Genomic DNA, 25,451 nt, shown 5'->3' with positions numbered 1-25,451 from the left:
ATAGAAAAAATTGACGAAAATTGCTAAAAGTGTTATTTGTTTTTAAAATAAGAAACCAAATGTGAAATTGGTGCACACTTGAGGGACCAAAATTATATTTTTCCCGTTGTCAATTCTACACAAGTATTTAGACCAAGCAAAAAAAAAGATATAATTGAAAGAAAATTATAGTTTGGTAGTTCAATTTTTAATATTTAATTTAAATGTAATAATTAATTGACAAAATTATGAAGTTCTAGTCAATAACCTAGAAAAGCATAATTAACAATTTAATTTAAGACAAAAATCCGAATATTGCAATAACTAAGGTGATGTGGTGCTGCTCAATCGTTTCCGAAGCTCGTCCACGAGTCCACTTCTTGGAACCTCAACCTCAGTTTTAGCAGTTAGATCTTTTAGTTTAACGACTTGTTTATTGAGTTCTTGATCTCCTACAATCACCATATACGGTATGCTGGACCCTATCGCACGATCAATGTGCTTGTTCGCTCTCTTGTGGATCATGAACTCTGCTTTTATCTTTGCCCCCCACAATTCACTCGCTATTTCTGCTCCTACTGACAAATCTTCGCCTAGGATGCTGACTAGGACTTGTGTTTCTGTTGCTCGAATTTCCTGGCGCAAGAAAAGATGGAATGTTATTTGTTGCAATAATAAATTCAATGCAACAGCGGAATATAAATATAAGTCCCGACGTACCTGGTTTTTATCTTTTTGGAGCTGCTCCATTATAGCAAACACTCTCTCTATACCTAAGCTGATTCCGACTGCAGGAACCTGCTTTGTGCCGAACATACCTATGAGGTTGTCGTAGCGTCCACCAGCTGCAATTGAACCAACCTGGAGACCAGCCCGTTTAGAAATTTTCACGAAAATGAATTAGAGGAGAGGGGTCAAACGTAATTATTCAATAGAAACATTTACAATCACAACAAAATTCTATTACAAAAATAACAGAAACTATCTTAGCATCAGTTGTTCGAGTGAAGTTGTTTTTTTTTGTTCTTAGATTGAGCATCAGAATAACATATTGCATATCATAACGCGTATCGAAAGAGGATATATTGCTGTGACAAGTCAAATGACAAGGCCATAAGTCTTTCTCTGTACAGACGCACATCACATTTTCATTCCTCAAGCATATAAACGTAGCAGTTCCTCAAAATCAAGAAAGAGTGGTTTTCCGGATATTATATTTTGTCAAAAGGATACATAATAGAATGTCGATAATAAAATGAGCAATTAGTTTATTCAAACAAATTAAAAGAAATACCTGTGTGGCCCCTTTAAAAGCAGCTTCGAATATGACTCCAGTGTAGTAATCCAGTCCTCTTGCAAGACTCAAGTCAAAAACTACTTTGTCAACACACTTGGACTTCTCCAGAGCTTTGAATAAAATCTCCAATTCATTCAATGCAAGCTCCGCTTCGCTGTTTGTTAAGAACTCGCTTCCTTCCTGCTTTAACTTGGACAATAAATCCATAGGAGATCCTCTTTGTTTAACAAAAGTTCCAATTTTATCCGCCGTCTCCTCGGTTAAACCTTTTTCTTCTACCTAGACAAGTAAAATATATGCAACTTATAAATTTTCAGAGCATATTATCACCCATTTCAGACAGCAATACCATAGAAAAGAAAATGAGAAGCAGCAAACAATCTTTCTTAATTCTTAGCATATATATATATATATATATATATATATATATATATATATATATATATATATATATATATATATATATATATATATATATATATATATATATATATATATATATATATATATTAGACAGCTCATTTTGCAGTACCAAATCCTTGCACTCACCATTTCCTTTTTAATCTGCTCAAATGTTTGCTTGTCTAACTTGTCAATACTGGAACAAATAGTTCTAAATTTTTCTTGTGGCACCCCACAAATAGCCAACATTCCATCTAGTAATTTCCTGTGATTCAGCTTCACCTGATAATATAGTAATAACCGTTAATAATGAAAGATAATTACGGTAACTACATTGAAGTAAATAAGTTAAGCGTAACCGAGTATATATATATATATATACAATGTAGTTAAAATCGAGATCTAAATCGTAAAATCGTAAGATTTTAAGATTTTAGACACTGAAAATGATTAAGATCGCACTAAAATTGCAGGTGCCCTAAAATCGTATGAAATCGCGTTCAAAATCGTTAAAATCGTTAAAAACGCGATTTTGGCGATTTTGGTTTTTGTCAAGAATTGGGCTGAAATTTTGGATTTTAGCCTCATAAATTCAGTTTTTTAACTAATTTTTTTAGCCAACCCAAATAATCCAGAATATATAAAGCTCAGCCCTGCCCTAAAATAACAATCTATCACGACGAGAAGAAAATACTTCTCTTCTGCTAAAAAAACATCCAGCGGTTGTGAATGTCAGTTTCAGTTATCTCCTAACACAATTTATGTTAGACATGTTTAATTAATGTTGGGATGTTTTATATTTGTTAGGACATATTTTATGAATATTATGACTTGTTTTATTTGTGTTACGGATGTTTTTTAGGTAGTAAGTACTAAATATATTTATTTTACAATACATGTAAAATCTTACGGATTTTACGATTTTACGTTTCCGATTTTACTACCCCTCTCCGATTTCACTTAAAATCCCGATTGTGACTACCTTCTATAGACACACCAAATGAACATGACTTGTATGCAAAGCTGTATAACAGAAAAGGTAATGCAATGTATCATCCCAGCCTATGCCTTAAGCAACACAGTATCATGAGAAAGTTACCTCATAATCTCCAATATCTAGCTCATCAAGCAACTCAGTCAAGATTTTAACAACCTCAAAGTCTGGCCCCATTTTTTCAAATTGGCCTGCAATGTCAAAGTCACATTGATAGAATTCACGGTATCGTCCCTTAGACGGGTTGTCCCTTCGGTACACTTTTGCTATCTGATACCTTTTGAATGATGTCAAACCATTCATAGCAACAAATCGAGCGAAAGGAACTGTGAGATCGTAACGAAGTGAACATAGTTCTCCACCCTGAAATATGTGATATACACCTTGAAGTTAAATGACAAGAAAAAAAAGATAAAGCAACAAACATTTTATGCCTGAGACTTCAAATGGAGTTCAACAAAGTGCATATATATTATTCACATTATGGTTCAAATCCCAAATCAGTTAATTCAAATTGTAAAAGGTGAAAAATACCTGATCTGCAAGGTCATATATCAATTTTGAGTCTTCCCCATATTTACCCATAAGAGTCTCTCTCAACTCAAATGCGGGTGTATCTAAAGACATAGCGCCGTGCCTTTTAAAAACCTCGACTATGATTGCAAAAGCTTTTTCTCTGACTGTCATCTGCTCTTTTGCAAAATCACGAGTACCCTGAGTAATGAGAGAAACAGGATTTAATGCTTTTGTTTCCTTGTTCTTTTAAAACAGTAACAGAATACACACAAATTAAATACGCCTCCATAGACAAAAGGTGTATGTAAGCATAATAAAACAAAACAAAAAAGGAACAGAAGGAAGCTCACATCCCTTTAAAGTCTATAGCCGATTAACTAATAACACCAGTCATTTATGATTATAATGTTAAACCAACATGCAAAATTTAGTAGAGCTACAGATCTTCCCCCAATGAAGTACAAAATGTAGAGGCAATATGTAGTATATTTCATGATCTTGTCCCGATCAAACACTAAACGTCATCACCGAGTTTAATTTGACATGGCCGAAAACTCGTCAAAAACAAGGTATCTTGGACAGTACACGATAAAAAGAATTATATTAAATGTGGGCAGCTCACAAAAACAAAAGTAACTGGAAATGAATCAAGTAACGTTCGGAGACGAATAAAGAATAATGTCTGAACTAGATTCAAAAGTGGCAGCACTATACCTTTGCAAGCTTGGGAAGCCTTCGGCTTTCATTGCTTTCCACAATCTCTTTCACTTTCGTTAGGAGATCGTCAAAACCCGAACCCCTCGGGTCCAGCAAAGAGAGGAAATCCCGAGTGCATTTTTCTAGGTCAGATTTTGTTGCTCCGCCCGCAAACCTATCCTTAATGAACTGCACGAGAGCAGAAGTTCCTTTCCCAAGAACTACCTTCTTTTTCTTTTCGGTCTTCTTCTTATCGGTTTTCACATTTTCCACAATTGCAGGCTCACTCACACTTCCATTGTTTCCCTGACTTTTCTCAAGAAAACACTCACTTCCTTCAAGTGAAACAAATGCAGCTATTGCCTCCCACTGAATAATCTTCCCCACCACAGTCAGCAATTCATATACACTGTGCAAGAAACGTAGGTACTCTTTCCTTCTAAGAGCAGATTGTAAGGATGCACAAAGTTCTTCCAAAGCATCAGCACGGGGGCACTCAGCCGTCAACATTACCAACAGAGGCGTGCGCAATGCCACGTCAGAAACAGAATTGGCAACAAGGAGCTCCACACGACGAAGACTAATATCCCCCAAATTCGACAGAGAGATAGCCAAAGACGACAATGCAGTTGACATGTCCTTTGCAGAGCCAAATCTGAATCCAGAATTCAACTGAACCCTAGTTTTCGAGTGGAGCGAACGAGAAATCTCCCTGAAATTGCCGTGGACTGAAGGAATCTCTGCCACTGAAGAATCCAAAAACTTACTTGCTGAGTTAACCAGCTTTGAGCCGTTAAAAAACACTTTAAAATCAGCAGCCACAGCAACGGCGTCCTTGGCCGAAGAACCGTCACCAGAATCCATCAAATTGAAAGGAGACGCATCAGCCCGCAGAGCCTCACACGACAGCGCAGCAACGGCGTCCGCGATGGAGGATAAAGCAGAGGAGCGGTGATCGAGAACGGCAGAAATGCCGTCAATAGCGGCAACGGAGAAATCAAGCAGAGCCAAATCCTCCGATGCGACGCCGTTCAGGGTGTAATCTGAACTGAGAAGAACATCCCCTTCGAGAATTTCGAGAAGCTGAGGAGCGGCGGAGGAAGAGGAAGATAGCAGTAGCTTATTCAATAGGAGGAGGAGAGAAGCCCTAGATTCCTCAGGCGAGAAATAATCGGGGACGGAAAATTGAAACTCCGATGCGGCGGAATTAGAAGAGGAGGAGCGACGGGAGAGCGCCGATGAGTCGATAGTTAATCGAGCCAATCCGTTCGCAACCTCGAACACGGAGGAAGATGTGAGAGCAGAGCCTTTGCCGCCGAGTGACACAATCCGTTTCCCCGTCGCCGCCGCCATTGCCGCAGTTCTGCAGATCAGAGTGAGAGAATTTTGCAGAATCAGGGGTTTCGGGTTTTTGTCGAAGAATAGTATAGTGGACTTTTTTTTTTTTTTTACGATACCTATTTAGGAAATACCTAAATTGGGCCTACTTAAAACGGGCTGCAAATGAAGGCCCGAATTCTTGGAATGGGCTTTTTACACCTTTAGTTTACTCGTATATGGGCCTTTGTCATACAGCCCAATTCAATAATTGGATTTTACTTTATTCCTTTCTACCGTTTCGATTTTCAATGTATTTTGACCCTTTTATCATTCTGATTTTGACAAAATTCAAAAAAAAAAAAATTGTAGTTCTTTGAATTGGATTTCTAATTCAATTTAAATCAGCTGAATTGGAAATCGAGTGAAAAAATATATGCACGAATGAACACTAGCTAAAAAAATTGATGTTTTGAGTTTTCTTAGATTCGAACTGTAACAACTCAGTCATGCATAATTCTCTCACACGACATCCGATCTAGCTGATTCTAGTTATATTAGAATGACAACCCAAATGACTACATATCCGATGTTCTGAGTTTTGTCAAATTCCATAAAAATGGTCAAAATCACATTGGAAATCGAAACATTGCCAATGAAATTGCAACGTAGCTCACGATTCTTAAAACTCGAGTAGTAAATTCGATTTTTCAATAAATAATAAAAGGATAGTGGGAAGGGAAGCTTTCCAAGAATGACACAACAAAAGGATTGTCTCATTAACATTATTTGTGGGATAATATTATCCCAATGGGGATAGGATAGTGGTGTTCTTCTCTTGTCCAAAAGACTTTTTTGCCTTGTCTGGTTGGTTGAAGCAGTTATACTACAGCTCACTGGTCATATATTATTGCTAGTGGTTGCCTGCAATATTGCTCAGATGTTGGAACACCATTCAAATTATTTGCATGGTTATTTATATCCCTGTCCATCCAATAATATTGGGTGATGACAAGGCAGGTTTTCGCCATATCTATTCTTGTCGTGCAGTCAGATTTTTGCTGTTGAATATATGATATTGTTATTAGGGAAATTTGAATATTTTTTTTTTTTTTAGTGTTGTGAATTTTGATCGATGAGCTCGAAAAGAATCTGATAAGTTCAGCTCGTTTACAAACTTACTGATGGTGACGTATCCAGGATTTTATTCAAGGGTGTTTGAAAAATCCACTTTTAGTATCACTATCGAATTGAACTTTCTCGTCAATTGCAATTTCTCAACCATTGGTGACTTTCTAGATGACGAATTCTAAACATGTAAAATCCAACACGTTCCGTAGTGTTTGTAAAAACTTTTAGAACAGCTTCTCAACTTTTTTTTCTTCTTATAATCTGTTTTTAGGTGTTTGCAAAAACAACTTTTGCTTTTTATTGTCTTAAAATAAGTTGATTTTTTAGCATATTTGCACACACCTTCAACTTTAAAAAATAAGCACTTAAAATCAACTTAACTCACAATCCCCTTGACTTTTCTTTTTGTTGCTCAACTCGATTTAAATTTTCAATGTTGAACGCGTATTGAACACGGTGCCACGTCATGATAGATAGGACAACCTTTTCATTTTCATAGTGAAGAAATAAATAAATTCAAAACTTATACTAATTTCAAGAATTAATAGTGTACAAATAATATAACTTTTTTCCTTCAAGTAAGGTCCCCCACCATTCTTTACCTTCCAATTCTTCCCATTTTATTTCCTTTTACCTTCTCTAATATTAAATAAATGAAGATCCTTTTTTGATACTTCAAATATTGCCCTCAACTTACACGTCACCCCACTTCGTAACACGTATTTTTTTAATACTATTTTTGATAAGTAAAAGGATATATTATCAAGTATATATTATCTTTCCATTTTATATATACATTTGCCTCGTCGAATATGACTCGTAAACCACACGAAAAATGTTAAATAGGACTATTTTTTTAAAATTTAATTATAAGGGTTGCCTTCATGAGTTAATGTACCAGCTGGGTTATGGCCCATGTGGGGCCCAATTATTCCCTTTGAAATTATATGAGAGGTTGCAAAAGTTCAACTTATTGATGCATCCAATAATTCCAATTAAGTCGTGTTTTTCAGTTTGGCGCTTTTTAAATTTCTTTTGTCCGATGTAAAGTGCGACTTATACATGCCCGGAACCAGCAATCGCCACGCTCCGTTGTAGCTTACGGTTTTCATCTTCTTTCTTTCAGTTCTTCAGTCTTTGTTTGTTCATAGAAGCTGCCCATAATTTTAAAACAACCAATAATCAATAATAAATAATTAGTAAAAAAAAATAAAAAAAAAATATATATATATATATATATATAGGGCAATAGCACTTACCGTCCCGGTGGTTTTGAACTTTTTGCACATGACCCCTTGTACTTTCAATATAGGAGGGTTATGTGCTTATATGAAAAGTACAAGGGCGTCATTTGTACAAAGTTCAAACTACAGGGGTCATGTGATTATATTAAAAGTACAGGGGGTTAAGTGGCTATTTATCCATAAATATATAATAATTTCACGGACTGACTAAGTTTGTTCATTCAACTTTCCTCCACTTGGATCATCAACATGAATTGATGGGAGTTTTATTTTAGAATTAATTAGTGATATAACCAACAAAACGAAAGTTCGAGATTGTTTACGCTTGAAACATACCTGAAACCGAATCCGAAACCGAGATCAAATTCGAAACCAAATCGAAACCCGGACTGAAACAAAGTAAGGAAAAAGGATTTCCTTCTCCACCTGCACGAAAATGAAAAACGAAAAATCATTAGAACATAAACACCTTAAAGCTACAATGATATACACATACCAAGAAAATAATTAATAAAAAATAAATCATTCCAAGAAAATAATCAAACAACATAAATATACTCTTTGTGATATTGTTTGTATGCAAAACGGTCCTAAATAAAATCTTTAGAGTATAAATTCTTGAGTTGAATATAAATGGCAAAATTAGAGAATGAAAAAAATTAACTCACCATAAAATTTGCTGATCTCAAAAAGAAAATGGACTCAAAAATTTCATTAAAATAGCAAGCAGAAAAAGGATCATTCAAATTTGGATCCCATTCTTAATCATATACAGTCCCAATCTTACATAACATATACCTTAATTTTCAGTCCGATTATCCATATATTTATATATATAATTATACGTATTCTGGAAGATATAATTGGTCCTCCGATTCACAGGAAAAAGGTTTCCTGCTATTGGCAGTGACTGCCATTGTGGACCACATAAACATGGCCACCGTTTCCATGGCCGTGATGGTGGTGATATTGGTGAAATTGATACTGATAAGCATATTTCTGGGGAATTTTTCCGGCGGCTTTCTCACCAGTAATAGGGTACATCGGAGGCCTCGACGACGCGTGCCGGAGGCACCGGCTGCTGGACGGAGTCGGACATCTGGGTGGCGGCACGCCGCCGTTGACGGCGGAGGTGTAGAACGGCGATTTCGGCGACGACGAGTCGTTGCTGCTGGAGGAGGCGGAGGATGACGTTGGAGAAGCCGATTTTTTGGGGGCGGAGAGGAAAGCCCTAATTTTGAGGGATGACGGCGGAGACGGCGGCGCTGCCGCCGCCGCCGCCGCGGCGCGGTCGTACTCCTCGACGAGGTTGGCGAGATCCTCGTCGGAGGTGATCGAGATGAGTGCATCTAGATCTTCCATCGGCAATTGGCATCTCAGGGAAACGGTGGTTCCGCACATCTCCACCAATTTCGCCATCAGCTCTATTGAAAATAAATTAAAAATTAATAAATGAAAATGATAATTAGTAATTAATTAGGGGAAAATAAAGAGGGGGCATATACCAGTAAAGGAAATGGAACGGTCGACGGAGAGGACACGTGTATCGCCGCCGTGATAACGGAGCTTGCCGTCGGGGTAACGGGGGAGAATACGGCCGCCGTAGCTGCAGAGAAACTTAATTGGTTTGAGAGTAGTGAGGTTTTGGGAGTTGAGAGAAGGCCCCACCATGGATTCTTCTGTTTGTGAGATTTGACTACTGATTATTGGGTCCAGAAGATCAGATTTAAGGTATAAATTGTATACTAATTGCGAAGAAGAAGGGAGGAGAGAGAAAGAGGAGAGAGAGAGAGGGTTTGGAGCTTCTTCTTCAAGCCTATGAACAGAACCCTCGCGCAGTTATTTATAGAGTTTCAACAAGGGAAGGGTTATGTGTGAATTGGGGGTGGGGTTGCATCATCTCGTATAGTATTTTATCCATTTTTTTATTTTTTAGAAGAGTATTTTATAATAATAATAATAATAATAATAATAATAATAATAATAATAATAATAATAATAATAATAATAATAATAATAATAATAATAATAATAATAATAATAATAATAATAATAATAATAATAATAATAATAATAATAATAATAAGGGAAAATTGCACATCACCTCCTATATATTTCTAATTTTCGCACTTTACCCCCTCAAAATTTTTAAAAGTGAATGTCCCCCTTCAAAATGTTATTATGTTGCATATTCACCCGATAGAAACTTCGATGGCTTTTTCGTCGGCATTCAGTATTTTTGTTGTATGTTGCCCATTTTGTTATTTTTGTTGCACGTTGCTCCTTAAAAACATTAATTTTTTTGTACATATTGCTCCTTTAAAATGTTATTTTTGTTGCACAATGCTCTAAAAAAATGGCTTCTAGGGAGAAATGCAACCGAAATAATATTTCGAAGGGGCAGATCGTTTTTTTGAATTTTTAGTGGAAGAAATGCAAAAATGGAAAATTTATAAGGGGTGAAGTGCAAATTTTTCATAATAACAATAATAATTTGTAAAATTATTGAGGCACGCATTGCTATCATTTATGGGCCCAAGTGGGCCAATGTATTTGAATGGAGAGAGTGAGATGCTTGGGACTTAAGAGAGGGGCCCACTAACACCTTAACAACTGTCAGCAAAAAATTGGGCCTTGCACATTATAATTTTACATGTTGGGAGAAGAAAAATAAAAAATATTTTGTGACAAATAATTGAACCACCACAAATTCATATATATCGATTTAGTCTCACATTAATAAATAATATTCAATATTTATGTTAATTGTGTGAATTTTGATATTTTTTTAAAGTACATATATAATAAATAAATAAAACATTTAATTCGTTAATAAAATAGTAATGTCATTTTGGATAAAGCATAGTATTATATATTTGCTGATAAATTTGATAATATCTTCCAAATGACTTTTGTTAATGGTCCCAAAGATATTATTTTATTGGTGATTTACTACAGTAAGCATATTTATTTGTAATTTTTTCATAGACCATGAATGAATCTTAATTCTTACATTATGTGATGTGCTAATATTATTAATTCCCCTAATAAATAAGACGGTTTTAGATATAGCCCCTCAAACATCACAATAATAGGAAAAAACCCAATTTTATATTTTTTAATTAAACAAAAGTCCTACTCTTTAGGTAGTTCTGATACTACACTTCATTTCATTCTAGATCCCCATGATTATTGACATACGTATTCTCAAACGCAAAATCGTTCAGGTATGGTTAGTACTCCGGAATCGCCATTCGTTTTTAGATTAATTATTTTAATAATAAATAATAGATTAATCACCACCCAATCACTTATTTGGCATCAAGGTATTTAATTTGGAATAAGCCACTTTTAAGCATTAAGCATTTATACCTGGAAAAGATTGCCTGTCCAAAAATACTTATACGTTGTAGGTGCTTTTTAAGGATTACTTATACTTATTGACTTTCTAACTAATATTCGCACAATTAAATACAATATTCATATATACATTTGTCTCTATCATTAGTTAGTTTTAATAATAATGTAATTACAAAAATAAAAAAATAATAAATGTCGAAATTCGTGGGGTCAAATAATCGTCCACTTGAAGCAAGCTAAATTGGCAATGTGGGATCCCAACTCGTTGGTCCAAATATTTAATATCCTAATTCAGTTTTGAAGGATCTTTTTTTTTTCTTTTTTTCTTTTTCTTTTTCCCTTTTCCAATTTTACATTTTGTTATTAGTTGTTATCGAGGGGTGGGGGTGGGGTAGGGGGTGGGGGTAGGGTGGGGGTGGGGGGCATATCCACCATTATCACCTTATCCTTCTGAAAATTGAATGGAGAAAGAATAATGCATGCATGTCAATTTGGAATTCTTATTAATGGAGAACCATGCATCATGCATGCATGTTCTTATAATAATTAGGTCAATGGAAATTCCATTGGAAAATTGGAATTTGATTAGCCAACTTTGATTGAATTTTTTTAAATGAAAACTATTTTTAAGATTATGTAGTTTTTGAAATTTGTTGTGTTAGTATCCGAAAAGAAGGGCAAATTACGACAACCCCAGTTAGGTTAAGTTACAAAAAAATCCACTCTTGTTTAGGTGATTACAACTATCCCTCAATTATGTATTGTCTTACACGTCGACTCTGTCAAATTTACCTACTGAAAAAAGGATTTTTTTTGTAAGAAAATATAAAGTTTATGGGGTAATTGTAATTATTCAAATAATAGGGTTTTTCGTAATTTGATTTTATCTCAGAGAATGGCCGTAATTTGCCCAAAAAGATTGTAAGATGTTATATTTTTGGAAAAAAAACTTGCTCATGCACCTTGAACAACACACAAAAAGAATGACCGTAATTTGCCCAAAAAGAATGCCCAAAAATATTTTTTTCGTAAGAAAATATAAAGTTTCGGAGGTAATTGTAATTATTCAAATAACGGGGTTTTTTGATAATTTAATTTTATCTCAGAGAATGGCCGTAAATTGTCCAAAAAAGAATGTAAGATGTTGTTCTATATTTGGAAATAAACTTGTTCATGCACCTTGAACAACACACAATCCACTTGCAACTTGATTATTATTTAGCTCATAGTTTTAGATAGGTTTCAATATATATATAGATAATAGATTTTTCGACTAATGAATAAAGTGATCATGATTAAGACTTTTTAAATTTTATTTTTATTTTTATTTTAAACACCAAATGTGAGGCCTAAATTCTGACATCACATAAGATAATATGAGATAAAAATGTAAATAAAATGGTTTAAAAAATAAAAATAAAAAAAAGCCGACATAATTTAAGGAACAAACAAGAAATATGCGATTTAAATTGCCGACCTCAAAAAATATCTCAGACGTGTGAAATATTAAAACAAAATTTTGTACTTTTGGCTCTTGTAGGGCTCATGCTAAGTACGATTTTTAATAAACGCGTTTTTACGTGTCGAGAATAATTGTCGTAAGAAACATGAATACTGTTTGCGGTTTATAGATTATGTATTTACACAAACGTAAATAATAAAATTACGGGCATGTTCATAATCATAGTGCTCGTACGTACGATAGGAATTAATGGTAGCTCCGGCAACTCTAAGTAATACTAATGGCGTTTTTGTAATTATTTTTGTTTTTTTTTTTCGACAATTTTTATGAATTAAATTAACCCATTTTTTTTATGAGAAAAAATAAAATGTGGAGAAAATATAAAAGGGAAAAGGAGAAGAATTACAATCCTTTTCAAAACCCCCAAAATGTAGGGAATCAAGATGCTGTGAAAGGAACATATATTATAGAAACCATATGAATTTAGTAAAATTGTTGGGTAAGAATATAAATCACAAAAATGATGACTCATCACTCATCATTTCTGACTCATCAAACAATATTCTACACATGAGCACCACATATTTATTTATTTTATTTTTGGCTGCATATGATAGAGAATTTTACCTGAAGATATATTGATAAGATGATACACTTAAGCTTTATTATCGTTGACTAAAAAAAAGAAAAGATCTGAAAATAATATACAGTTAAATCTCTATAAATTACTCTCTTCGTTATTAAATAGGTATTGTTTTTTTTTTTTTTATTGTAGACACAAGTTTTTTTTTTTGAGAAAATCTAGACACAAGTTTTAAGAATTCAATAAGTATATCTTGATTTTAGAAAATAACTATTGATCGACCAAAATACCTTTGTTTACTAAAATACTTTTATTTATCTAATTAATGCGGAGATAATGTTTGAGAGATAATAATTAATAAGGGTATAATACCTATTGATGGACCAAAAGACCTTTGTTTATAAAATACATTTGTTTACTACATAATGCAGAAATAGTGTTTAAGATATAATAATGGTATATTTGGAAATGTAAGGTGGTATATAATATAGAACAAAATAAATTATCAAAAGAGATATGTACCCTAGAATAGATGAATGAATACAGTTAGGATCAGCTAAATTCTATTAATTTAACGAAATATTAATTTATCGAAATATCAATTTAGCATGTTATGCTCAGAGTCATGAGGGAGGAAACATATCATGTAAACAAAATTAATTTATTGATGATTAATTACCACTAAACTACTACATTATTCATAATCAAAGTAATTAGAGCTTGGACTTTGAACTTTGAAGTGTAAACCCTAATGTATAGGGAAACGTGTCGGACCTGCATTGGCTGGCGTTCCTGATATTTTGGAGGGCCGGTATGAAACTGTACCGTTTCAGACTGCAGAGAAATTTTCCAGTGTTGCCGCAACAAGGATGGGCCGACTCGATCGAAGTTATTTGACTGAATCTTGACAAGAATATTCCCGAATATTCCCAAGCACAAATTTATTTATTTCTAGAACTGGAATGAGTTCGCATTAGTGGGTAGTTTTCGAATTATTTTTTAAAACCAGATATGGGCTGATCTATATATATGAAGCCCAATACACTTATTTTTAAAGGCTAAGCCCAAATACACATGAAAAATTGTTATGATAAATTACACCTACACCCCTGATGTATGTTTAAATTAACTTTAAGGTCCTTGTAGTATCGGTAATTACAATCACCCATGAACATTGTTAGTAACCCTAATCGAATAATGCATTGGATAAGTTATTCCATTAGGGTTAGCACTAACGGCTCCACGGGAAACAAATATAGTGCATATCGATCTCCCAAACATGAAATCTTAGCTCCGGTAATTGTTTCAAGGGTGTGGCTGTAATTATCAATACCACATGGATCTTAAAGTTATTATAGCATACATCAGGGGTGTATGTGTAATTTATCCAAATTGTTATAGTGGTGAATTTCGTCCATACATAAAGTCTCTCAACCTCAGGAGCTCGACTTAGCGACCGTTGGCAAACATATTCGAACTTAAGTAAATTAACACATGCTTACTTGCTACAACCGCTAGACCATCATTTGCCCGACAATTTTATTTATTTATTTATTTATTTTTTGTTGTTATTTATTATGCTTTTAGTAGTGTATTTATGTATACATACCAAATTTATAGCTGCAACCACTAATAGATGTTTTTAGGCATACAAAACAACACGACCATTTTTTCGTAAGAACAAAATCCCCGAGGAGCATCATCATCATCAAAATGCAAAACGCAAAATTTAAACATAAAAATCTCAGAGTTAAAGCAAATTCTAATACGAAAAAGGGAAGATAAAAAAAAACGAAGAACAAAATATTAACCGGATTCCCAATTAAAGCCATGAAAAACGGACCGAAGAATCGAAGAAAACATTTCTCATAGTCACGGAGAAACCTCTTGTATAGAATTCAAACTCGGCTCCCACTCGTGTTCCCTCCAAATCCGAGGCCTCTGAATCGGAGGCACAAATTGTCTCTTCTCTTTCCCTTTCCCTTTCGCATGTTTCCGTAAAACCGACCAATTCTCCTCGGGCACAAAAAACTCCCCAGAAGAACAAACAGACACTTCCTCAATCTCATCACAATCGCCTCTCGATTTCCGTTCATGCCTACGTTTCAACTTCTCCACAGTCGTCGACCGAATAATAAAATACTTATTACCGGGCAACAACACATCATCGGCCGATAAAAGCGACTCGTGGGGCCGCTTGAACACACTAGGCCTTGCCACAAACGTACCTGGATACTTCCGGATCATTCTAGAAGCAGGAATCGCCTCGTTGTACATTTCAACTCGACCACCTGCATGCACTATTCTAACCGTACTATCCTTTAACTGAGCGCTCACACTAAACGAAACAGCTTCGTTTCTCGATTTCGACACATTTTCTGGCACCGGGGTAGTATTTGATCCAAAACACGACCACATCGTTTCTTACAGAGGTATGCTGTGTAATAACTTAGAGATTTTATTTTTAACTCAAGCTAAAAAGAAATCCATTTCTTTTGTTTTTTTGTTGTTTCATTGTAGGGCCTTATTGTTTTTTAGCTGTATTCCAGCGGATAGACAATTTAATTAATCCAAATATTTTTCGATTTTCTTGATTCCTCCGTCCCCGTTAAAAACAGAGTTTTTTTTTCGAAAGATCAAACATACAAAGCATCTATTTTGCCCCTAAATTATTACTAATTATTTACTTTTTAATATGTTTTTTTTGCTTTTCTAACCGGTCTCGTTTTCCGGACATGTTTCGCCTCTCCACTGTCTTAATCTTTCTTCAGCAGCATAAGACTGCAACAAGAACACGAAAAAAATCGGATCAGATTCTTTTTGCTATTGCAACTAATTTTGCTCGTTAAATTCTTACTTCTTTGTTCCAGTTTGCGATACGTATCATCCATAGCAAGAAAAAACTCTGCAGCGCTAATCCCAACACCATTCCATACCAAATCCCCTGAAAATCGAAAAAATCGAAAATCGAATTTCCAATACAAAGGAGTTATATACATCGAGTCGAAAAAATCACCTGAATTCCCATTTGAAACTTGTAAGCCATCAAAACACCAAACGGAACACCAAATAAAAAATAGCATCCGCTGCTCATATACGCAACCGAAACTTGCCACCCTGCCCCGATTGCCACTCCTGCGAAATATGCATATTACAGCTAATTACATCACTTTAATTTAATACACATTTAAAGATTAATTAATTAAGTACCTGAGAGAGTATACTGAACATTTGTTAAGACGATGCTAATCCCAAGTAACGGTGTGAGTTTTTCGACGAGCCGCCTAACTTCCGAACTGTCGGAAAATATTGCAGGGTACTTGTTTCTAGAAACTATGAGAACAAGGCTGAAGATTAGGCCGATGATTAGTGACGTGGACCCGCTTACTATCACCGACAATCTCGCCTTTTTCGGGTGCCGTGAACCTAGCTCGTTCGACACTCTCACACTGCACTTGCAAGAAATCAATTTCAAAAATATTAATTGAAACAATATTTTATTATACTTTCTCCGAAAAAAAACAAATTTTCGCATTCAAATTGAACCTTGACGCAACGTTCAATCCAATAGCCACCATGCATGCCCAACCAAGTATGTTTATGCTGCAATAAAATTTGCTTGCTGTCATGATGTGGCACCATAAATACAAACCTTAGCCAACGGAATTTCCGAATCCGCCGATACCAAATGCAATCTGAAATTTTTCGATTTTGGAAATAATATTTTCCATCCCGGTTTTTTAGATTTTTTTTTGGATTATAATTGGAATACATTTCGGGTTTTTCTCGAAAATTACACTTATAATATCAATATTGTTGTGTATAATATTCTACATTATAGGTGACCAAAAAAATGAAAATTCCGAATTCGGCCGATTCCGATTTTGGATCAAGTTTTCTAATTCCAATTTCAGAAAAGGAATTGGCGGAATTTGAAAAGTCCGTTTCAATTAATATTTTTTCGGAATATACTAGTCCCTATTCGATTCATTCGATTTCCACACCTAAACATTATTATTGTCTGAAAATATATATAATAATTTTTTTATGTATATATAACTCACCATGTGGACAGTGCATCAATTGAAACCTCAGCATCTTCCAAGAATCCAGCAAACAGAGTCAGAGCCATAACATACCATACTTCCAAGCTTCAATGTTTTTTTAAAACAGATCAATATATATATATATATATATATATATATATATATATATATATATATATATATATATATATATATATATATAGAGAGAGAGAGAGAGAGAGAGAGAGAGAGAGAGAGAGAGAGAGAGAGAGAGAGAGAGAGAGAGAGATTACCACATCATGATAGCAGAGGCAACAGAAATCTTAAAAAAGCTCCACAAATCTCGGAAAGCGACCCACGAAAAACCGGGCCAAGAATCACCACAGTAGCCAGCCATAATGTACAAGAACTGAGCCACGGCGATGAACCACCACGCGCCGTCGAGTACAATGGCCCCACCGACGAGTCCCCATCCAAGATACGTAATCAATAGCCAGCTGAAAAGCGCGTGAAGGCAAAGCGCGAATGCCGCAATTACAGCAATTGCGAGGGTTTTGCTCTGAGCAAGCAAGAACTTGGTGGAGGGCAGCATTAGGGCGTACGCGAACTGCTGTGGGATCATCCACAGAGAGAAATTCCCGGCGGCGGTTGATATTGATTCCGTTTGTCCGAGAAATCGGAGAACTCGGGTGGCGAATATGAAGAGAGGGAGTGCTGCAACCGCCATTGAAGTGAGGATAATCCATGATTTTTGCATGTAGATCCCTAGTAATTCGTGCTGGTTTGCTCCGTATGCTTGCCCACAGTATGTTTCCAGTGCACTCGCCATTCCAAACTTTGTCCGAAAATTATTACAAAATCATTATTTTCATCGAAATTCTGGCAACAATATATAATATAAATTATTAATATAGGGTAAATTACAACCAACCCTTGAGGTATGGTCAAATTACGAAACAACCCCTCATGTTTGGATAATTGCAATTAATTCTAAATTATGATGAATCTTCTTACACGTCCATCTTTATGGTATCAAATTTAACATAATTTTCTAGATTTTGTGCAAAAATGAAGTTTCTGACGACCACAATCTGATATGTACAAGCCCAAAAACATATTTTATGATCACTTGCTTCAAAATGTGGAGCTCGAATGGGATTGAACGGGTACCAAATTGAGAAAATTGCATATAATCTAGAAGATTCCACTAAATTTGACACTGCAGAAGTGCATGCGTAAGAAGATTTATAGTTGAGGGGCGATTGCAATTATCCAAACATAAATGGTTTTTTTTGTAATTTCACCATAACTCAGGGAGTGGTTGTAATTTACCCTATATTAATATATAAGTATATATAGTCAACGTGTATATATATATACCATCATGCCGAAGGGGAAGCCGGAAATGATGGAGTTTTGGACGGAGACGGCGGCGAGTTGGGTGGTGCCGAGGTGGCCGGCGAAGATTTGGGTGATGGTGATGAGGCCGTACTGGCAGAAAGAGGTGAAGATTGCCGGAGCGGCGAGGTACCATAGCTTCTTTGACTCGGTAAGGAATATTCCGGCGATGTCGGCGATCCCGTTGATAGGCTTATCAATATCGTCTTCTTCTTCTTTGTTTCTTTCTAGTTGGGTTTGAGACAATAGGGCGGCAGAAGTTTCTTGATCATCGTCGCCACCGTATACGGCGGAGATAAGATGCGAGCCGCCACCATCGGTCATGGTGCTTTCAGAAAATGCTTCCGCTATTTCAGTTGGGATGGAATTTACGGACTTTCCAAATCAGAATCAAAGTGTCGGTAGCAGTTGCCACGTGTAGGGCCACGGATGGTCATTGCCTCACCTCAAATATTAATTATTTTTTATTTTTATATATGTATATAAAATATATTATCTTTGTATTTGTATTGTGTTCTATTATTTTTGATATTTTAGTTTTACATAAAAAAAAAAATAGTTAAAAATAATAAATAAATATAATAAGTTGGATATGTAAATTACGAATTGTGGCTTAAAACAAAGCTAGTCCATGCTCAATTGAAAAAAAAACACTATATTACACATATATATTTATTTAGTCCACCAAATTTTTATTATTTAATTCATCTAAAATTCAAATTATTTCAAAAAAGATTCATAAAATTTGTTATTTTCCTATCTTCTGATTTTTCAAAATTAATTCACTCTATTTCTGGTCTTTTATACACACACACATATATATAGAGAGAGAGAGAGAGGAGTATCTGGAAATTAACATGGCATTTTCATATTTAAAGGAAAAATAAAAAAACAAATATCCATGTGAATGGAGTGCTGTGTAATCAATTTCAAAGTAAAGGAAGCTTTTTCTCGTGATTAAATTTGACTTTCAATCTTACTAACCTCGTCAAGTCCCTCTCAAATAAAGAAAGTAATAACAAAAATATCTCCTTTATTTATTTTTCAATCTAATAAACAAAAATGATGCAACATTGTGTTGATTTAGATTTTTCACTAATTATTGCATATGTTTATTTATTTATTTTCTATTGATTTTGTAGCTTATAAGAGAAGACAAACCGACCTAATTATAAATTTCATTACAACTCGTTTGGCTAAGTTTATTTTAAATAGCTGATATTGATAAGTCTTTTAAGAGCTGATAAGCTGTTACGTTTTATAAGCGATATTTATTCATTATAAGTTATTAAATAAAAATATGAGGTATAAGTACTTTCTAAAAAATACTTTACTTGCTCTCTAAGAGCTTAAAACTTAGCCAAATTATAAATTTTTTTTAAAACAATTTACAAACACTTAAACTTAAAAAATCTTATAAGTTGATAAATATCTTATAAGCTCTTTTTAACAGCTTATAAGCTTAATAAATTATTAATAATATCAAAAAACAAAAAGAAAAATAAAACCCACTTGACTACAATTATTTTACTGAAATCTATGTCACAAGCGACTATCTCTCTCATATCAGTCCAACCAAAACAGTTCATTAATTCTATATATAATAATAATAAAAAAAACAATTCATTATTAATTATAAAAAAATACAATTCATTATTTTAGTATAAAGATTTGTTTTTTTTTTTTTTTGCTAAATCAGTGGGGGTTTAGGATTATGCTTTAAATATACCTGCAAATAAAATTCTTACAACTTGTTTTAACTTTTAATATTTCACCTAGTAACAAGATTTTGATAAAAAAAAAATCCTGTGTCTTGTTAAAAAAAAATTAAATTATTAAATAACTAAATTTATAGAATTTATTTAAATTATGAAAAATAAAATTAGTGAACAGACATGCGAATATACAGTAAAGAATATAATCAGACAATTAAACAATTGTTTACTTTCTCCAACCAGTGAGTGTGACACACAAGAAAAAAAAGATTTCACCTTTAATTTGTCCGAACCTCACAAAAATAAAATAAAAAATCTCGGAATAATTATTTTCCCCCAATTTTCATGATCCACCACAACAATGGCGGCGAAACCCTCATCTTCTGCAGTAACGCCGTCAGTTATCACTAAAAAGCTACATCCCCAAAAGCAGAGAGCAATCGAGCAGAAGCAGCAGCTGGAGAAGAGAATCGAGGAGGTTCTGTCGTTCCCAATTCTATTATCCGACCAAATCAACGCCGCCGTGAAGGAGGCGGAGTCCTTCAAGTTCGAGTGCGCCGAGGTCGGCAAGCAGGTCGACCGCCTCTGCCAGAAGCTCCGCACCGCCGTCCGCCTCGCCCCTTCCACCTCCGCCGGCAACGCTTTCTACGACCGCCCACTCCGCCGCATCGCCGCCGAGGCCTCCAGAAACCTCGAGAAATCCCTAACCCTAGTCAAAAAATGCCGGCGGCGCAGCATCCTCCGCCGCGTCGTGACGATCGTCTCCGCCGCGGACTTCCGGAAGCTGCTGGCGATCCTGGACTCCTCCGTCGCCGACATGAAGTGGGTCCTCACCATCTTCGACGCCGCCGGAGGTATCGTCCTAACCCTACCCCCAATTGCTAGCAACGACCCTATAATCTCGTGGGTCTGGTCTTTCATCGCTTCATTACACATGGGCCAATTGCAAGACAGAATCGAAGCCGCAAACGAATTAGCTTCGTTAGCAAAAGATAACGACCGAAACAAGCAGATCATCGTCGACGAAGGCGGAGTTTCTCCGCTGCTGAAATTACTAAAAGACCACTCTTCACAAGAAGCTCAAATCGCCGCCTCCTCCGCACTCTTCAACCTAGCCAACGACCAAGAACGAATTCAAACCCTAATCGACGAATCGGGCATTCCAATAATCGTTCAAGTCCTCGGCAATTCGGCAATGAAGGTCCAAATAACCGTCGCTAATTTAGTCGCAAAGATGGCCGAGCACTCCCCTATCGCCAAAGAGGATTTCGCTAGAGAAAACATAATCCGACCGCTCGTCACGTTACTATCCTTCGATTTATTTGTGGACGAACCGAAAGTCAAACCCGAAAAGCAAAGCATCCACTCCCTCGTCCAAATCAACATGGAGTTGGAGAAGAAAAGTTTATTCAAATCGGGATCGGGTTCTTCCAATTTATCCATACATTACGCGGAAGGAAGCTGCAAAGGGCTGAGTCATCGAAAAGAGAGAGAACACGAAAAACCGGAGCTGAAACTCGAGCTCAAAATCAGCTGCGCAAAGGCATTGTGGATGCTCGCTAAATGGAGCGTGCCAAATAGCAAGAGAATTACCGACACAAAGGGGTTGCTCTGTTTAGCTAAGCTAGTCGAAGCAGAAGAAGGCGAACTGCAACGAAACTGCTTGATGACGATAATGGAAATAACCGCAGCAGCAGAATCGAACCCTGATCTCCGAAGAGCAACTTTCAAGACGAATTCTCCTCCGGCGAAAGCTGTAGTTGACCAGCTACTTAGGGTTATGAAAGATTCAGACGAAGATCCTATGTTGCAACTAGCTGCTGTAACTGCAATAGGTTCTTTAGCAAGAACGTTCCCCGCTAGAGAAACGAGGGTTGTGTGTCCCTTGGTGGAGCTTCTCGGTCACAGGAATCAAGAAGTGGCGGCTGAAGCTGCTGTGGCGCTTACAAAATTCGCTTGTTCGGACAATTTTCTCTGCGTGGAGCATTGTAAGAATATTATTGAGTTTAAGGGGGTCCCGCCACTTGTGAGATTGTTGAAGGGGAATGAAAGGGCCCGATTGCACGGATTGATACTTACGTGTTATCTTGCGATTCACGCGGGGAAGAGCGAGGAGTTGGAAAGGGCGGGAGTTTTGAATGCGTTTGAAGGGTTGGACCGTTTGTTTGTTGTTCAACATGTGGAGTTGAGGGAGTTGATTCCTCAGGCGATTTATCATTTGAGCGTTTTTCATCAGAACTCCGGTATGATCGCGCAAATACCGTTTTAGCCCTGCGTGGGATTGGTTTGGATGTATACACATTGTTGAGATAGTGATGTAAACATGGTCATTCATTAGCTATGTTTGGTATTTGATGATGTTTGTCCGAACGAGAATCGGTTGTATTTGTTGTACGAGTTGTATTTTTATCTCAAATCGGAGAATTTGAAAGAATCAGAAAATAATGCATTGTTACTGATTAACAAATTTGGAATATATACGAGATTCAGATTTTCGATCCAATTTTAATTTTCAAGTATAATTCTGAAAATTATACACTTCCAACCTTTTCTAATTCCAATTTATGAAATTTCGATTTTAGATTTTTCCAAAATTTTTGAACCAAATTGGAATTAACGACTCCCGAAAAAATTTGAAAAATTTCGGGAAGTGCTAATTCCAATCCAATCCGTCCGATATCCAACCCTAAAAATGTCCGGGAAAATGCTATATAATAGATGCTGAGTAAATACTAAATAATACAGTAAGCAAGCTGTTACCAACACATCCGAAACGATTCGATGGAAGTGAAATCACTATATTTACATTCACAATTTATTCTGTAAAACTTATACATGTATATATTCCAGTATCTTTATTTCACAGACAAAGCTAAATAACTTATCCAGAAAAAAAAAAAAAAAAAAAAAAAAGGGCGAAAAGGGCAGAGCAACTAGCAAACAAAGAGTCGGAACAAGACTTATCGGGAAGAAGGCAAAGCCCGCCAGGTGTCAGCTAAAAGTATAGCTCTATCTCGAGAAGTAGCCGATAATTGCTGAAGTACAACATTTTTAACATGAGCAGCAGCTCTTTCTCCAGCCCTAGTTGCCAGCTCCAAGTACACCACAGCCTTCATCATATCTCCTTCCTGTTATCAATTGTTATTTTCGCAACAAATTAGTCGATAACCCTAATTTTCACGTACGAAAAAACCGTTTCTTTTTTATACAAAAAAAATAAATTATAGGGTTTTGCATTACATACTGAAAAAAGACCAAGCCCGTGTTCGAACTGAGCTTTGCTATGGCCATGATCGGCTGCTCGTTTCATCCATTTTCTTGCTAGCCTGTGAGACTGTACCAAACCTTCACCCATTAAATAGCATAGAGATGTATTATACATTGCACGAACATATCCTCCTTCGGCAGCTCTTAGGTACCAACGAGCCTGTCCAAATAAAAAATAAAAAAAATAAAATAAAAAAAACACGAAGCACCCTTTTAATGTTAAGTTAAATGGCAATCATGTAACTGCTGTTCATGCCATAATCAGATAAAATTAGGACCACAAAATGTAGAAATTTGATATCGAGATTAAGGAACAAAAGAAATTGCCTCGATTGATAAAAAAAAATATATCTTAATTTAATCTAAGGTTATATTTGTACCGCTTCTTGGAGGCTTTGTCCGGTAACTCGACCTTGATGTAAACAAAGAGCAAGTTGGTATTGAGCACGAACATGGCCCGTGAAAGAAGCCCGGTACAACCATTCGAGTGCTTCTTTGGTGTTTGAAGGATTAGCTGCAATATTTATACAAGCATTGGTATACGTATATGATCCCTGATCAAGAATTTAAAATTCAATTGCATTTTTTTTTTTTTGTAAATGCCAATCATTATTAACACCGAAACCGAAACCTAATTTGAACATATGATTGCATTTTCAGGAAATTTTAACAGAAACAGTTGGGATGATAATCCAAATTATACTATTGCAGAAATAATGGATTCGAACAACGATGTAAATAACGCGAATACCTTGTAAACACGAAATGGCTAAATTACACTGTCCGGCGGGATCGCCGAGCTCAGCCGCCCTCCGGTACCAGAGGATTCCTTCCTCTCTTTTCCCCATTTCCCAGTAGATCAAACCCGCATCTACCATCGCGAGCGTGGACCCACGCGCCGCCCCCTTCAGAAAGGAATCCAGAGCCTTGCTCAAATTCGCCTTCACTCCACCGCGGCCGTGCTTGAACCTCTTCCCCCATTTGAGGAAAACCATCGCCTCACGCAAGGGTTTCAGCGCGTCCGCCCACGCCCTGCAGACGAGCGAAGCCCCCATCAGGTAGGGCATCGAGAAGGACGCCGCGATTCTCGAAATGACGTCGTACGGTAGCGCGGAGAAATCGGAGCTCGAGTAGGGGGAGAACGACGCCGACGCCGCCGTCGCCGGCGGAGCGGTTCTCCGGGCGGAATTGAAGAATGAGAGGTGGGTTTTGGCGGGTTTTGTGAAAGCAGAGGACGGGGAATCGCCACTCGGTTTTCTGAGGAACGGGATGGCTGAAAAGTGGAGGCTGTCCGATTTGCACGGCCATGTTTTCTGCTTCATCGGTGGCGGCGATGCCGATGAATGAATGCGGCGGTGTTAATTGCCGCCGACGTCGAGCGGCGGAAGGGCTTAGGTGGTGTCACCGTCACCGTCACCGTCAAATTAGACGGACCACGCGTTTAGTATGCGTACCAGTGAAATGGAGAACAAAAACTTCCGTCACTTGTGTGTAGAAATTAAATAAAAATTAGATAGAGACAAACTTTTAATTCTTTTTATTTAGTCAATGGATTTTAATAATAGTTAATTTTCACTAACCTAAAGGCTAACCCCCCATAAGTTGACTAATTAATTTTGTTAACAATTTAGTTACTTGATTTCTAATAATAATAATTTAGCTTGAGACAATTCTCGAGCTATCACATCCTCAGGATGAAATATAACGGGTAATTCTGTAACATTAATCTACTGATAACAACAAACTTACCCATGTTTACGTGTGCATAAGTTGGTAGTTATTTACATAGATTTTTGGTGCAAAATACCCGGGGCTTTTAACCAGGTATAGCATCTCAAATCGAGCGAACGAACTTTGAATTTCATTTGGGCTCTAAATAATTTGCTTGTTTAATAGCTTTTAATACTGAAGAAATATTAACTTGACCCGGGCCTTGTGGACTATTTCGATTCAAGACTGGGCCTAATGGGGTTTCAAAAATCAATTCATATGAAAATGCAATTGACCCATTAAACTATACTGGATCTCATTCTTGTAGAGTTTTTGGCCCAAATGATGTGACGGG

General features: G+C 36.2%; 5 protein-coding genes across 7 annotated transcripts; 1 reads left to right on the top strand and 4 right to left on the bottom strand.

Annotated features, from left to right (window-relative positions):
- Positions 1-171: 171 nt before the first annotated feature.
- Positions 172-5,627, bottom strand: LOC105974719 (Class II aaRS and biotin synthetases superfamily protein). Its single transcript, XM_088818443.1, has 7 exons — positions 3,903-5,627; positions 3,207-3,386; positions 2,778-3,035; positions 1,826-1,960; positions 1,274-1,555; positions 700-840; positions 172-615 (listed from the first exon to the last, which is right to left on the bottom strand). The coding sequence occupies exons 1-7, from the start codon at positions 5,235-5,237 to the stop codon at positions 304-306; spliced, it is 2,643 nt and encodes an 880-aa protein (XP_088674569.1). The 5' UTR covers positions 5,238-5,627; the 3' UTR covers positions 172-303.
- Positions 5,628-7,068: 1,441 nt separating this feature from the next.
- On the bottom strand, positions 7,069-9,463 carry LOC105974621 (uncharacterized). 3 transcript variants are annotated; one of them, XR_016031317.1, is made up of 4 exons: positions 9,082-9,388; positions 8,375-9,000; positions 7,913-8,002; positions 7,069-7,486 (listed from the first exon to the last, which is right to left on the bottom strand). XR_016031317.1 is itself a non-coding variant. In XM_088818424.1 (4 exons), the coding sequence occupies exons 1-4, from the start codon at positions 9,245-9,247 to the stop codon at positions 7,455-7,457; spliced, it is 684 nt and encodes a 227-aa protein (XP_088674550.1). In that variant the 5' UTR covers positions 9,248-9,463; the 3' UTR covers positions 7,069-7,454. The 3 variants fall into 3 exon arrangements, 2 of the variants coding, with proteins under 2 accessions (XP_088674550.1, XP_012855188.2); XM_088818424.1 differs by having other exon boundaries at positions 8,605-9,000; positions 9,082-9,463; XM_012999734.2 differs by lacking the exons at positions 7,069-7,486; positions 7,913-8,002 and having other exon boundaries at positions 8,252-9,000; positions 9,082-9,411.
- A 5,157-nt stretch (positions 9,464-14,620) lies between these two features.
- Positions 14,621-18,824, bottom strand: LOC105974834 (protein DETOXIFICATION 30). The gene is made up of 8 exons (XM_012999996.2): positions 18,387-18,824; positions 17,300-17,841; positions 17,046-17,132; positions 16,528-16,584; positions 16,192-16,430; positions 15,998-16,116; positions 15,839-15,925; positions 14,621-15,762 (listed from the first exon to the last, which is right to left on the bottom strand). Exons 1-8 carry the CDS (start codon positions 18,726-18,728, stop codon positions 15,694-15,696), a joined length of 1,542 nt encoding a protein of 513 aa, XP_012855450.2. The 5' UTR covers positions 18,729-18,824; the 3' UTR covers positions 14,621-15,693.
- Positions 18,825-20,327: 1,503 nt separating this feature from the next.
- LOC105974766 (uncharacterized) lies at positions 20,328-22,586 on the top strand. The gene has a single exon (XM_012999915.2). The coding sequence runs from the start codon at positions 20,481-20,483 to the stop codon at positions 22,386-22,388; it is 1,908 nt and encodes a 635-aa protein (XP_012855369.2). The 5' UTR covers positions 20,328-20,480; the 3' UTR covers positions 22,389-22,586.
- Positions 22,587-22,896: 310 nt separating this feature from the next.
- On the bottom strand, positions 22,897-24,869 carry LOC105974832 (F-box family protein). The gene is made up of 4 exons (XM_012999994.2): positions 24,138-24,869; positions 23,767-23,900; positions 23,364-23,546; positions 22,897-23,247 (listed from the first exon to the last, which is right to left on the bottom strand). Exons 1-4 carry the CDS (start codon positions 24,706-24,708, stop codon positions 23,080-23,082), a joined length of 1,056 nt encoding a protein of 351 aa, XP_012855448.2. The 5' UTR covers positions 24,709-24,869; the 3' UTR covers positions 22,897-23,079.
- Between the last annotated feature and the right edge of the window lie 582 nt (positions 24,870-25,451).

This window comes from Erythranthe guttata, chromosome 5 (assembly GCF_056151865.1).
Source record: "Erythranthe guttata isolate IM_541 chromosome 5, IM_541, whole genome shotgun sequence".
Classification (NCBI taxonomy): Eukaryota; Viridiplantae; Streptophyta; class Magnoliopsida; order Lamiales; family Phrymaceae; genus Erythranthe; species Erythranthe guttata.
Note: the sequence above shows the minus strand (reverse complement) of the source record. Positions and strands in the feature narration are given on the sequence as shown.